General features: G+C 39.5%; 1 protein-coding gene across 1 annotated transcript in view; it reads left to right on the forward strand.

Annotated features, from left to right (window-relative positions):
* LOC106962524 (probable G-protein coupled receptor 149) overlaps positions 1-8141 on the forward strand; it is a 23072-nt gene extending 14931 nt beyond the window's left edge. Inside the window, exons 4-5 of the mRNA XM_015056986.1 lie at positions 4976-5119; positions 7564-8141. Of these exons, the coding sequence (XP_014912472.1) occupies positions 4976-5119; positions 7564-8070 (651 nt within the window). The 3' untranslated portion in view covers positions 8071-8141. The remainder of the gene's footprint in view (positions 1-4975; positions 5120-7563) is intronic.
* The last annotated feature ends 7841 nt before the right edge of the window (positions 8142-15982 follow it).

The raw sequence follows: 15982 nt of genomic DNA on the forward strand, positions 1-15982 counted from the left end.
AAAAAAAAAAAAAATTATATATATATTTATTTAATTTTTTTTTTTTTTTTTTTTTTTTTTTTTTTTTTCTCCAGTCCGCTCCTCCTCTTATAAATTTTGAATACCTTTCTTGCTTTGTTGTCGGCATGCTTCGCTCTCATAATGGCGAAAGCTTAAATCTCTCTGTGTGTTTGAGACTCGAATAAATAGTTAAACGCGGGCAGAACGGTAAAAGCATGATGATTAATGCACCTTGGCATTGGCGGTAACAGAAACAGATGGGAGATCAGCCTTGATCTCCTCCCAAAATAGCAGAGCAGCCACAGGCACAACCCTTTGAAATTCGAAATTGACTTGTAACTTGTGTGGGGGGGAAAATAACACCATTAACCCGTGTTTTTTTTTTTTTTTGTGGACGGCTCAGAGACTGAGGAAACACACGGGCATGCATGCATGCGTGTACAAACCCTCACGAGCACGCTTTATCTCTGAGTCTCTGAGTTTCCTCTTCTCTGTCTCTGTTCCACTTGCAAGTATGAAATGTGTTTTTGGTTCGAAAAAATCACCAGAGGGTGGAAATCCACAGAGCATGCATCTGCAGCTTGGCTTTTGGCACTCACTTTGCATCATGTGGAAGTTACAGATTCTCACTGCAGACTTGTACGTCTCGGTGTGTCGTTTTTGTCTTTGCGCGCGAGTGTGTGTGTGTGTCCTACTTCTGGGCTTCTTTAACAGGGAATTTTGTGGATTTTTTTTTGTTTTTCCTTAAGGTTTAATCATTGATTGGAGCCCATACATGTGGAAGTACAAACTCGCTACCCACAGCGGTACATGCAGTACCCGTGTTGGCTGTGTTTTTCTTCCTCGTTAGCAGGCTAGATGTCATTAGCCGGTACCTTTCCACCCCCCTCACTGCCAGAGCCTGTGGCCTTCAGCACCCAGAGGGAGAGTTAGAATCGGAGCTTAAAGACGTATTTACCCCCTCTGTGACTTTATGCTCTATTACCGAGCACAAAGCTTGAAATACACTTACTAGCCCTTTCCCTCAGGGGATGTGCTGATCCAATGTGCATTCAGTTGTTAGGCCCTGAAAGTCAGTTTCCCTCTTCGTAGGATTCATCCAAACCTAGAAAACAAAAATGGCTCCTCTAATAACATTTGAATGCAACACACACTCAAAAAACCACAAATGGGTTTAATATCGCTTCAGTCAGGAAAGTCGTAAAATTGGAGCAAAGGAAAAGTAGTCTAAATGGAGGTAGTTGAACCCTTCATCTTGTGAGACAAAAACAAAACAAAACTGTGCAACATAAAGTGAATTTTCCCTAGAATTTTCTTCAATGTTGCCTCCATGGCACCAAATGTTCTTGTACTCTTTTAAAAAGAATCTTGATCAATCTTTCTCCAGGGTTTTTAAAAGGCTTTTTTAGAATTCGTTCTTTGGACTTTGTCTTTGTTTTACGTCTTTCCTATTTATCCTTCTGCCTGACCAGAACAATATTGTAAATGTGCTTAGAAGAGGAAATGTGGACAAAGCCACATAAGGTTTATTTTGTTTTATTTTTATAATTTTTGTTTAATTCAGCAGACGAAATCGGAGCAATGCGTTTCTTTAGGGTCTGAAAATAACTTTGTAAAAAAAAAAAAAAAAAAAAGATTTATTTGTCTCTTTGCTAGGTGGAATTTAATTTTGCACATACATAAATTAAAAAAAATTGGTTAGATAAGCTAAATTGTTTGACATGACATACTCGTTGCCTAGGAGGCTGTTGTTAAAAGTTGAGCGGTCTGAAGAGAGCAGCTGAAACACTTAAAATTTATGACATTCAGTCCAAGGTGTTGATGCTGTCAAACAACTATTTCTTAAAGTTTTGTCAAATAGAACCGGAACAACCCTGTGCTGCAAACTAAATCACCGGCGAGTCGCACCAAAACAAAGCACGATCATGTAATAATTAGCTTAGAACGTAAGCAAATTGCTCCGCTTGAAAACACTGTCAGTAAGAAAAAGACATCTCTATAATTGAATGCTAAAGTGTAGCTGAACGGTTATTGCTGAGGTTTTTTAGCGACACCTCTTACTTAATATGGAAGGTGTGATGAGGGAGCATATTTGATAATAGGTAAGTTTTGTTTTTAGAGCAAAATGTAGCATTAAATTTTGCTCTAAACATAAAGGAATGTCACAACGAGTCTCTTCCAGTACGTAGTTATGGATTTATTACCACCGACATGTTTTTATTGCATTTTATCGTCATCTCGATAAAAACCAAAGTGTTATAATACGTTCTGCGGTAGGTTGAGATTAAGACTGCACTGTATGACTAAAAATATTTTCTGAACAGTTATAGTAATGCTTTCCTTTAAAATATTCGAAGAGAAAAAAAATATCGTTTTTTTTGGTTTTTTTTCACCTCAAAGCTAATTTCTTGGACTCATTCCACCCAGTCATCGGACCAACTTTGAAAGCAGGATGCTACATTCAAATAACCTTCTGCTGCTTTCAGAATGGCCTGTAAAATTTGCAGCCCTATGTGTTTACGGCTTTGTCATTCGAGTGAATGTGATCGCTAACATCCTTGCTTTCCGTTGCTCATCACAGCCTCAATCAGATAACCACATTCAGCCCTTTTTTAATAATTCAAAGCCGCAATGAGACCTGTAGACGTGTATCTCTCTTCATGCGCCACATTATTTCATCTCCTGCACGCTGCTAAACCTTGTGTGTTGTTTTAAAGAAATTATGTGGGGAAAAAAATCAAAATCAAAAACAATTTCATGTACCAAGGGCTAATTTTCTGCCAAAATAAACAATCAGGGGGGATAAACATAATCAAACCTGAAACCTATAAATCAAGCCGTAAACACAATAGTAAAGTAAGTTGTAAAAATATGACATCAGCTAAATTGTTCATCCATTCTTTTCAATATCTGAAGGTCTTAAATCTTATTTTAGCAGCAGGGAGGGTTTTAATATGAGGAGCAACACATTGGTCTACCGTTACTGGTCATCGTTCAACACGGTCCAGTTTCAGTCACTTTGAACAGCAGGAATGAAGTCCGAATGTGAGCTGGTTGCTGCTCTTATTGAGCTGCAATGGCAAAACACAACTTGATTTTTATTGTAGAAGCAGAAGCATTTTTATTTAGTTTTTTTGTTTGTTTGTTTGTTTGGTTTACGATGACTCATATCAATTAGATCTCTAAAGTGGATGGCAGGAGGTAAAATTGAATTTATCCATTGGTATCACTTTAGAGGAGAGGCGTTCAGACTCAAGGGCCGACGTCCTGTAACGTTTGGATGGATCGGAGTTTTTAACTCTTCACTGCTGGATTCTGCCATGTGTCTGGACCCACACTGGTTTTTTTTTTTTGTTTTTTTTTTTCTTTTGCTTGTTTGTTTTTACCCCTGCGCATGTTCACTAAAATGCTCATCTCAGTCGGTTTTAAAAAAAGCGAAACTCGTGTTCACTCGTTCGCTGACATCCTCCTCCAGGATTTTGCGGAGGAACACAGCTTTTTGCAGTTTTTTACTTGTGGTTTTGATGATTTTTTTTTTTTTTTTTTTAAAGCAGAAAAAATTTTCATTCATTCCTTTAGCTGTTTTTGTGGATGAGAAGAGAAAACGATAGGCGATCTGCGCACATTTAGCTCCATCTCCTTCATGAATCCACTGTAGAAGGAAAGCAAATCGTTGGCGTTCAGCAGTTGCAGAAAAACGAGAAGGTTGCACCGCTTTCAAAATCCCCCTTGGCGTTCTTGCTTTTGTTTCTGTGTGATGTCAAACCTAAGCGACGGCTATTAGATGTAACTCCAGCATCATTCTGTGCTGATGTTTGCATTTAAATTACATATTATTTGGGGCCATGTGTCACGTAGAGGCAGAGCGGTGCCATGATGAGGACGTAGTTCTTGATTCATCCACAGCTGGACCTTTGCTTCGTGTCCCACCCCTTCTCTTTCTGCCTGCTTCCTGTCTAATAACTGTGCATAAAGGGTCACTAATGCAACATATTCAAAGAGTCTTATTAATAAATTATGTATGCTTTGGGTTTTGCTCTACCTTTCTCTATTGGACACAACGTGCTCATTTAAATGCGGGGATGAAGTATTGTAAATCATGTTTTTGAAGATTTTTATTAAGATTTTCTCTATTCCATTCAGTTGTCACCACACAAAGCAACTATTCATTCATTTTTCAAAAATTTCTACCTGTAAAATGTCAGTTTCTCTATTCATGTCTTTTCTAGAGCACATGATAGTAAAAAAAATGTTTGAATGACTTTTTTTTTCCCGTTTGCATCAACACAGCCAGATTTATGCAATAATGAAACAAACAAAGCAAGAAAATATGTAAAAAAAAAAAAAATCAAAGGTGTACAAGGAGCATTTATTAATTAATATATATATATATATATATATTTTTTTTTTTTTCTTTTTCTATCACTTCTGCATCCTGTTGCATCTGAGGCTGATTAGAGAACAGCCGTGACATGATAGAAAAAATGGGTGCAAATAACTTCTTGACGGGCCGGGCCGCTCCCGCAGGTATTCACTGCAAATTGCTTTATGACTCCAATGCAAGAAACAGAAAACAAATATCAGCAGCCAAGGCAGCTGAAAAAATGGAGGAGATTGAACCCCTTTGTGTATTTCCCAGTTTGTGTAAAGGTGTTAAACTAAGACATTGTACAGTCGGGCTAAGAAACTCCTTCCATCAAAATACAGGTAGTAATTTTGACTTCGAGGACGGTTTTTAAATCTATGTTCCCACATTGCCACATTCGACCAACTGTCCGCAATCAATGAAAACGCGCGCGCCCCATAAGCCAAGGCTGGTGTTTTGTTGTGACATTTCTCAGACATTGAGGAAAAACATAAATTCAGCTTATACACCCTCCACAAGCTCACCTCATTTTAACAGAGTCTACTTAGAGAATGTACAGCTTTTTCCTTGAATCACCCTCTCACCGTTTCCTGTGGTTTTCCTTCGCAGAGGTCATCGGGCGGTCTTTCTATACCTCTGTGTGCCTTTCAGGGCACTGTGTCTCTTCAGGCACCCACAGGCAAGACGCTCTCTCTTTCCACCTACGAGGTCAGCAGCGACGGCCTCAAGATCTCCCCGAACAACGCCAAAAAGGTAAAGAGTCTCGGCGCCGTCTCGTACTGGAAGTCTTATGGGATGACAAGCTTTCGTTTCCCGTTTCTCAGCGGTTTGTTGCAGAAAAATGTTTGACATTTTATATGAATTTCACTTGGTATGTACTTTAGCCTTAGCTTTGTTTTATATAATTGTCTCTTTACTTATTTAATCAACTTGGCATTTAAGAAACAGTGAAACAACTGGGACAACATCCATTGGCTAACTCAGCTGTGACTGTGAGCTAATATTTCAGTCTTAAAGGGCATGCATCATGTTTTGCAGCTTTTCGTTCAAATGCTGGTTGAACTTTCCGCTCTCTGTAATTCTGTTTTTTGTTGTTGTTGTTTTTTTTTTTGTTTTTTTTATTTTAAGTGGAAAAAACACCGTTCAGCTTTTAGCACAGCTGAAAGTTGCTAAAGAATGAGAACACCATTCATCCATGGTCAATCTAGAAGAAACTACCGAGCTTGAAATATTTTTTTCAGTATTTTTTTTATAGTTTTTTTAAAATCCTCTTTCATTGATTAAAGCAGTGGTTCTTAACCTTTTTTGAGGTACTGAACCCCCCAGTTTCATATGCGCATTCACCGACACCCCCCCTCCACTCCCGACACAGATAATAATTTGCGGTATTCTGATTTATTAATGTAATTATATTAGTTGTATTACCTCCCCCACGCCACTAGAGGTAGTTCCAACCCCAAAAAGGTGTGACTAAGGGAGCAGATTTAGACGACAGAATTTGGTAAAAACTGTGAGCTTTACTGAAGTAATTAAAGACACAAGTTCAAATCCATGCTGAGAGTGGAACTCCTTCCCGCAGCACTGATTGGCTAAGCAATGTAACGTGATCCTCTGCAGCAAGTGATGGCAAAACGGGGCGTCATCACGACTTTACACAGTGTGTTTACCTCCGTGGCAGAGGCTCCGCCGAACCCCTGAGACCGACTCATCGAACCCCTCGGGTTCGATTGAACCCAGGTTAAGAACCACTGGATTAAAGTCACTATTTGGTCTTCACAAACATTGCATACATATGAAAAAATTTCTATGAAAATAACACAATCCTAACTACCCAACGGCTTAAAGGTTTTAGTTTCTCTACCGACAGATTTGATCGTGCTTAAATTTAAAACTGTGCTCCACTCCCACTCTCTCTCCAGTTGCTACGAGAACAAAAATCTCCTGTTTGGCCCTCCATGAGTCTTACGATAGGGTGGGCTGCAGAGGATGCCCACATTTGGGAAGATGTAATCTTTCCCCTGCTTTGTTTTCCCACATCCCTTGTGGTAGCTGTGTAAAATATCGCAGTGGTGAATAGAAGCAGATGAAAGTCTTACTTTCTTTATTAGTTTGGGATTTCAATTCTTTCAGAGGACAATGACTTTCATGCCAATCAAACCCTGTAAGCCCACCTACAGTTAGTTTTCAATTAAAAAAAATAAAAAAAACTTTTGTTTTTTTACCCCCAAAAGATCACATTTAAGTCATTTGTGTTTTTGATAACACACATTACTCCAAATTCTTTTCCACACTTTCCACTTTTAAAGCTCTTCTTCCAAAGACTCTTACCGTGTCAGGAAGATGACTTATTGGCTTAAAAGAACAGTCTGCAGGTAGATTTGGAATAATTTATGTTAGCACTGTCAAGCCTTTATGTCGGCACTGACAAGTAATAAAGCATGTTCTCCGATGTTCAAACGCAGTCCTCATTCAGTCTTGTTAACGAGGATAAAATGTCTGAAGAGTGGCACAACGTTTGAACTGGTTTTTGAAAAATGCTTGCTGTTTATCTGCAGTTTTGTAAGACCAAGTTGCCCTAATTCCTATCTTAAATATAGAAACGTAGCTGTTTGTCTCCAGGCACTAGTTGGATATTGAATAAAAGGATATGCTTGGACTCTTTTTCCTTTGGAAACTTTTTCTAAATCTCCAGCCAGCACTTGAGCAGATTCTTTAAAGCATCAGAAGAAATCTTGGTTAAACAGGAAGGGGAAGTTTTGCGGTGGGAGCGTTTCCATTTCAAATGTGTGCAAAACTTGGTCAATATTCCACTTATGTCAAAAAACAAATTGAATTTCGAAACTGTGTTGTTTCCTTTAAACAAGAAATGCAATTAAGTCATGTGAGAATAAATTTGCTCACTCAATAAGTCATTAAAAAACATGTTTCCTGTCGTCTTCTCTGTCTTTTCCTACAGTGGTAACACCTGACATGTGTGATGCGAAAACAAAGTGTTTCCATTGCAGTTTAGCGAAATATACTAATTTTGGTAGAGCCACAAAACCACCTCATCCCAGAGCTTTTTCGAAATTGGCACATCTCCATCAGGCAAACTTATTTTTGTAATCCCCTTTGGCGCAATTTTATGGTCAACGGAAAACGCAGCTAGAAATGATGCGCTGCTTGTAAAGGGCCTAAATAATCTCTATCTCTTAAAGGTGGAAGTGTACCGCTCCAAGTCCGTCGGCCACGAACCCAGCGCAGACGACCCAGGGTCTGGATCCCACGCCGAGGACACCAACGTCAGCTGCGTCGGCATGGAGATCGGCATGGGGATGGGCATAGGAGCCGGCGTGGGAGACACCAACGTTAAAATCCACCTGGAGGTCTTGGAAATCTGCGACAACGAGGAGGCCATGGACAGCGTCTCCATCGTCTCCAACATCAGCCAGTCCTCGATGCACGCCCGCTCGCCGTCGCTGCGCTACTCCCGGCGGGAGAACCGCTTCGTTTCGTGCGACCTGGCCGAGACCGCGTCCTACTCCCTGCTCATCCCCAGCGGCGGCAACGCCGAAGCAGAGACCATCAATATCACTATTCCTGACACGGTGGAAGCCCACCGGCAGAACAGCCGGCGGCAGACGCAGGAGAGCTCAGGGTATCACGAGGATATTCAGCTACTTAATGAGGCTTACAGAAAGCAGGCAGGCGAGGGGGAAGAGTGAGATATGTACACAATAACAAAGGAGGGGCCTCTCAGGGGGAGGCTGAAACAGCAACTCAGGCAGTAAAGTCATGAAGACGAATATCCTAATCATTTCACATCTTTTTTTTTTTGTTTTGTTTTCTTTACGATCACAGCTTTAACAGAGCTTAGAGGTGATGTGAACAGAGACTCGTAGTGTTGTAATAGCCTCTTTGCTTACTCCTGTGTTTCTTCTTCAGGTAAAATAAGGTGAAAGCACATACATATTTTATGTGTAAACTAAGTGGAGAAATGTAAGCCTGCAAAACAAAAAGGCATTTTAAAAGTATTCATACAGTTCAAACTTTTTCACATCTTGTCTGAAACCACATCCCTCCCAAGTGACAAACCGTATTATGACTTTAAAAAGTATTGGTGGCAGAGGTGTGTGTGTTTTGATCATGATCTGATACAAATTAAATACAGGGCAAGTATCACCGATACTGATAGTTTTTATTTTCTTAAGATTTATATATCATCAAGCTTCTGACCTTTAGGCGTTTTGTGCATTTCCTTTGAATTATTTTATTAAGGCAGTGTAATATAAAATCAACTTTTTCGAGCTTTACATCATGTTATAATGTTTTTCCCTCACCATAAGCACACCTGGGGTGTTGCTTTGATTCTTTCATGCATGTTTGAGAAATCCTTAAATCTCCCGTGGCAACCGTTCAAAACGGCTGGGGGGAACGAGCGCTGACTTTGAGACACAGTTCCTCCTCAGCCCTCTCCCTTGCAACTTCCCCAATGAACTCCTTCAGACTAGCAAGCAGCAATTAGCAATCACCTGGTGGAACTGCGTGTCTGCTGAGCTCATTATACAAGCTACATCCCAATGCAATGTTGTTAAAGGGTTAATAGAGGTGTAGACGTTGTGATGACCTCGCTGAAGGTGGTGTGTTAGAAAGAGCAAGAGTTCCTTAAAGAGACAGAGGCCCAATTTTAAGCTGTTAAATTACAAGGTCAAATTTCTTTTTAAGTCAAATTTGATATGTACAGCATTTTTATTACATCTGAAAGCAACATTGGTTACTTCATTGTGCTATAAAATGATACTATACGGCTGGAAAACTCATAATACTGCTCCTTTAAAACATAGGACAAAGTTTAAATGCTTTTTATAGCATATTTACATGATTTGCGTGCACTTTTCCTAAATAAAGTGCAAAAAATATCACAAGTCTTTTTCGATGTAGAGTTGAGAAACTACAATACAAAAATGAAATAAAATTTCCAGACAGAATCTGAAACTGAAGTATCAATGTTATAATATTAGTATCGATCTGATACTGATACAGACTTGATATCGATATTATCCATATTTTTGGATTGATCCGCCTACCTGTGCTGTATTCTTTTCCTTCAACACTTTTTTATGGTCTACAACCACAAGCCACCAGAAAAGATACTAAAGTCAGTGGATGTGACATGACAAACTGTGGAAAAGTTGTGCAGGTATGAATACTTTTCCAAGGCACTGAAATGTGGTGACTTAGATGATATAGGAAGACAGACCAGAGTAGGCACCAGGATCATCAGTATTTCATCTTAGATTTTTTTTTGCATGTGGCAGACTGTCACCATGGAATAGATTTAGCAGCAGGAGAGGGGGGGAAAAAAACATCACTCAGAGAAGCTGAAGTCTGATCACACGTCTCATTTAAAAACAGCTCACGTGCACGACGTCACCGGTGACTCAGCGCTGAGGGGAGGGGCCACCTGACCCATCTGTCTGACTCATTTGTGTTGCAGGCTTAGGGAGGAGAGCGAATCTGCTGTGATGTCAGACAGACGAGCACCAAAGGTATTCACGTTGCACTGAGAAAAGGAATGTGCTATTTTTTTTATTTATTTTTTTTTTTTTTTACCATCCTCGTATTTTCCTTTAAACCCAGCCGCGGTGTCAAACATTTCAACGCTCGTCAGCGTCGCGTACCGAGGGCCATGCCAGGTTGAAAAATGAACAGAGAACGAGGTGATAACTAAAGATTAGATAAAAAGGGATTTGTATGCAGAACACTTTTCTGCCTCGTTCAGCTTCTCTGCCGTTCAGATGAGTGACTGTGTGTTTTATTTCTGCGGGCAGCGCATAACTTTACGTCCGCGTGCCACTTTAGGGAATCGTTTCCGTTTAGTTGACTTCCTGTCCAATCAGCGACTCAGTGAGACTTCTCATTATCTACATGCGGAAATTTAGTGCCAGAGAAAGGCGCTGCGGCCTTCCAGAATCATTTTTTTTTTAATCACTGCAAAGACAGTTTCAGACGCTGTTATCTATTCTCATAGGTAATACCAGTGTTTACATTATTACTTCGATGCACATTCCCACGTATTTCCAGCAGTAAATTAGATATTGCAATTTATTCTCACAATTCAGATGTACTTAATTTCATTTCGCAATGGTGTCTCCAGTTTTTTCAGCTTTGACTCAACACCCTCGCTCTGACTGGGTGTGTGTGGATTTCGTTTGCAGACTTTTTGAGTCGCTCGTTGCGTCAGCCTAAAATAAAATATATAGCTCCCTTCCTCCTGAAGACTGCCATTAAATATTCATTCCAGGAAATTACCTCCACCAATTTCTGAGATCCTCTCCTATTTCAATTGCTCCAGGGGCAGATTGTAGGAGAGAGAAAAAAATAATAATAATGTACAGGCATACGAGTAATGATGAATGTAGAGCTGTGTTTGGTGTCAACCTTCTTTTTCTTTTTTTTTTTTTTCTACTGTTAATTGTGCCAAAGGTTGCCAGTTTGAGCAGCGCTTCACCTCTGCAGCCTAATTAAATCCATCATCTGTGTTGCTCAGTGTTTTACGGTTCATTTGCTGTTCCAGCGTCGTCATAAACCACGTGATCAATAAACTCTTACTTGTTTTCAAAGAACTTGGGCTGTGCACCAGCTTTTGTTTATTTATTCATGTCGTTTCTCCGGGCATATTCGGCGACAACATACAAACTCTTACTGTTGAATTATTTATCAGGGAAAACAGAGGAAATTAGGTGCTCTAATTAACTTGTTGTGAGGCTGACGTCCTTAGCGTGCAACATCTCTGGTTGTTGCCCCACGGGAGGGGGTGAAAAAAACATCACATTTGTATGCTCAAGGTTATGGAAAATTAACAGCAATTGCCATACTTTGTGTGCTAGGATTTTCTTGCATGTACAAAAGATTGGGAATCCATTCGTTGTGTTTCTCTTATCCAACGTCAGGTTGCTGGGGATAACCGTTACTCCCAGTGTCTCTCTCCAGTTAACTCTGGGAAATCCCAAGAATATCCAAAATGGATACACAGTACAGTCCGGTCAGTGGGTTCTGGTTCTGGATGGTTCTTCTCACCTGAGTGAAGTTGAGGACAAAATTGATGTAAAATGTTTGTGCTCCGTTTGTGCACAAAAGTTTCCGTTTGTGCTGCTGTCATTTTAAAGATATTAAGAAATGTTTCCAGAGGTCATGCAAGGTCAACCAGCCACCTCCAGACAAAATTGGTGCCAATCAACTTGATTGTTTTTGTGCTACAAAATTTTTGTTTGTGCTGCTTTGGCTTTGAAGATATTAATGAAAGTTTAAAGGTCATTTTGATTTAATAAAAGTGGCGACCTTTTAACCTTTAAACTTTCATTAATATCTTCAAAGCCAAAGCAGCACAAACAAAACATCTTTGCTGCACAAACATTTTACATCAGCACCTTAATTGGGTTAAAGTGACAGAGTTTAACTTCCATGTTCCACTTCCTTTTTAATACCCTAAATCAGTCCTATGCACTTCTTTTGGCACCAGATTTTTGTCCTTACTAGACATGTCTTCTCAAATATTAGTTTCAAGAAACCATATATTCATAGCTGACATACACCATTTCAGATTTGCCTGCGAAAGAGAAGAAAAACAACCAAAACCAGCCAGTTGTTGTTTGATTAATCTGTTTCAAAAGAGGCTGCACTACCGCAGTGAGACCTACACTTTAATTTTTCGGGAGCCTAAAATGGGCCTAGACGTTACCACGGCGCTGAATGCAACAATTGAAAAGCAAAGCAAACATCAAGCTGCCAGCAGGAAAAGGAATATTTGAAAGTGGGGAAATAAATCCGACAGACGAGAGAGAAAACCATCAAGTTGGTTTATATAATAGGAGGAGTAATTACATGAGCAAATGTTGAGGAGCTAATGTGAAACAGAACTGCCACATGGCGGAATGAGATAGGATGAGAGCAATTTAGGATAAACTAAGAAAAAAAAAAAAAAAAAAACAGCAGCAGCAGAAACAAACCGAAGCCCAGAAACAAAAATAATACTAAAACGAAAGAAGCAGACATCAAAGCCACGGAGGGTTTCATGAATAACACAACATGCATGCAATGTCTTTAAAAGCCGTCTGTGCTTCTGGCCATTTGGACCTCTGTGCATTTTGAACTTATGTGATAGATCAACAAAAGGCAGGAAGGAAAATGACTCGTTTAGAAATGGGAATCTGAATAGTGCGCTGTTGATTTTGTATTCAGTATATTGTAGCGTTCACAAAACTACAGCAGAAAGTCGTTTTTCAGAAGGTTTTCACCAGCTTTTACGTGTCTGGAGAGCAAAACTTTTGTACCGTCTTTTAAAACATATCTAGAGTTCAATCAAATTGGCGCTGGTTCCTTTAGCGTCACGGTACGGCGATTCAAACAAAATGTAAGGCCGCACTTTTCAAATTTCTATATAAAAAAATACATGTAAAAACATAAAGCAAGTATTATTATGTTTCCATTGCATAATCTTGCATCATATTCTATAGGTATTAGAATCCTAATGAAATACATACAAGCATGAAGTTGTAATGTGACAAATGTGAAAAAGTTCAGACAGAAGGAAAACTTCTGCAAGAAAATATAACGTGCAGATAAACTATGGCTTGGCTAATGTTTATTGATCAAATGTGTGTGGGTTTTGTTTTGTTTATTTTTGTTTTTTGCACTATGTTGTTTGTGAAAATTAAATTTGAAAAAAGACATTAAAATATATGTTTCTACATATAAGACGTATGAACAAAAACTGGTTCTCCCTTCCAATCATTAGATTCCTCATTTAAAAGAGACTTTAAAAAAACAGTTTTGGTAACACTGTTTGAATGGGGTGTGCATAAGACTGTCATAAACACGGCATGGCACTCGTTATGAAGATGAAGGAGTTTTTATAAATGTTTACGACTGTTGTCACGGAGTGTCATTCGGTAAATACTGACACTATTAATGAAAAGTTGCTCTAACAGTTGCATTAAAAGTCCATTAAAAGCGTCAACTTTGCATTAAAAGTGTCATTATTTACCGAATGACATTTCATGACAACTGTCATAAGCATTCATGTAGACTCCTTCGTGTTCATGACAGGCGTTATGTCACGTTTATGTCAGTGTCATATCAGGTTTTTTGCACACCCCTTCAAATAAAGCGTTACCAGACTTTTTCCTGTTGATTGCTTTACATTATGACAACAAAAATACCTGCCCCTACATCCAAACTTCAGCTGCTTCCACCGCCTAAACTAACCTGCAGCCAGGCTCAGGTGTTCAGATAAGCTAAAGGCTTCTATTTTTACTGGACTGCACCTTTATTACATCTGTATTATCAACAATAGTGTCTTTACCACTTACCTCTAGTGACCGTGCAGCGCTTAATAAACAAGGCGAGACCAAAAGGAAGCGACAACGAGGCATGCTGAAGAGTTTTAATTTCAGGGTGTCTCCTTGGTTAAATGTTTAATTAGATTCCTTTGTGTGCAGGTGTGAAAACAAGGTGAAGTGAATCTCTGCAGCAGCACCAGAGCTTCGCACACAAACACAGCAGACCTCGCTCCCTTTCATATCGGTTGTTTACGCAACCTCTCTGCCACTCAAACGGCTTTTCTCGGCTTTAATTTTTCAGCGTAGCCCTTTGGTACTTTTCTCCTTCGGTGCTTCTGCATTTGCCTAAATTGCTTTTTCTCTTTCACACTGCCTCATTTCAAATCTATAATTTGTTTCTTTTGAAGCAGCCAGCCGAGATATTCATTGTGCTTGCAGAGTATGAAGAAAAAAGAGAGAGAGAAAAAAAAAAAAGACATCTTAAAAAATGTCACGGTCTTAAATATTTGCAACTGAAGCAAAAGTCGTTCCTAATCTGAGAAAGGGACCGCGGCGTATTCGGCAGTTTGTTTTTAAGGTGCAAATGTTTGTTTGTGATGTTCTAAGATTTTACAAGCAAATAGATTTGGTGGGAAACGTTTGATGAAATGAAACCTTCCAACAAACAGATGTGGAGAGCAGCACCTCGGAAAACGCCACTCAGTTCCCCCGCTGTGAAAGAGCTGATCAATCTTTGGCTGATCTGTGCATATTTATTTTGACAGTTTATATATTATGTTAATATTTACGTGCTGTAAAGCCCCCTTAATATAATTACCAGGGAGTATGTGAGTAGAAGAAGCTCATTTAAAAGGGAGGAGCGTTTTCATAACGGTGTTAGGCTTGGGTCATCTATGTTTTGTCAAATCGTGCTACTTTTTCACTTTTTCATCTAAAAGAGGTTTATATTATATGACATTTGTGCCACATTAAAATGTTTATAATAAGTAAGCGTGGAGAGTGTTGGAGATAAATTATTTGCTCCTCTTCTCCCTTGCTTTTTGGTCATAATTTAATACTTCAGATGATCAAACAACTTTTAATATTTAAGATAACCCGAATATTTAGAGTACAGTTTTAAATCTGATAACTGATGTTTTTGCTGCTATGACTGGGGATGTGTCGTTTCCATTGCCATGGGTTAATTTTTGTTTTTTACCTACTCTTCTTTGCAGGAATGGTTAGACTCGCATTTTAAACAAACTGTTTAAAACGCAGCATCTCAGTTGTATTTAAATGTTGCATTTGTCAAGGCCACTTCAACAACTTTGTTTAGTCTGCTGAGTCGTTCTGCGGTGGACCTGATGGTGTGCTTTTGGGCTCTTGTCCTGCTGCAGACCAATGACAGGAGACTGTCTTTCAGGACTTTCTGGTCAGTTGCAGAATTTACGGTCCCACCAATAACAGGCAGTACATGCGGGTCCCGAGGAAGGAGAGCAGTCTCAGACCTTCGTGTTTGTCTGGTGGCACAATGTTCTTTTTTCAGAGATGCTACTCTGATCTGTCCACAGGATACTTTCTCGCAGGTTTTTGGCATCACTTCTGGGAAGGTTATCCACCGTTCCATGGGGGTCATTCGTGCATAATGACCCCCATTCTTAGGAATGGTGGTGTAACCCTCTCAAGGCTGACGGATGTCACCAAGTTTGCTTTTTATCTGTTCTTATTTGTTTTTTAGATATGGGCATAATGCATTGCTTTATGAGGCCTAATGTCTTTTCAGTGATTTCTTGATGTCAGATGTTGATCAAACTGGGTTGTGGCAGGTAGAAATAAACCCAAAATCAGATGAATTGCAATGAATTAATGATTTAAGAAAAGGGTGTGCTATGTTTTCAAGTTGGTTTTGACTGTTTTTCTCCCCTTAATTGAAGCTGCAGTATGTAACGTTTATAAAAATATGTTGTTGGTTGTTTTTGTTTTACATATTTCTTAAAAATATTAACAGAGACAGATAATCTGTGAAAAAACTAAGGTCCTCTGCCTCCTTCCTGTGTGCCCTCTGCAGAAATATGCCACAAAAACAATCAATCAGAGCCAGGAGGAGGGTCTTAGTGCTGTCAGTCACCCTTGTGTGTGCGCTGCAGCTGTTCTAAAGTCAGAGAAACCACTTGCCAGGGAAACTTCTTATCCATTGTCGTCGGTAGCCATGGTAATTCACTTCGGCCACACTAGGACCCTCCCCCTGGTTCTGATTGGCTGTTTCTGTCAGAGCGGTGTATTTCTGCAGGACCACAGGGAGGAGCTCAATTATTTG

Source organism: Poecilia latipinna, unplaced genomic scaffold, assembly GCF_001443285.1.
Source record: "Poecilia latipinna isolate Pla-1442-1.1 unplaced genomic scaffold, P_latipinna-1.0 Scaffold1425, whole genome shotgun sequence".
NCBI lineage: Eukaryota > Metazoa > Chordata > Actinopteri > Cyprinodontiformes > Poeciliidae > Poecilia > Poecilia latipinna.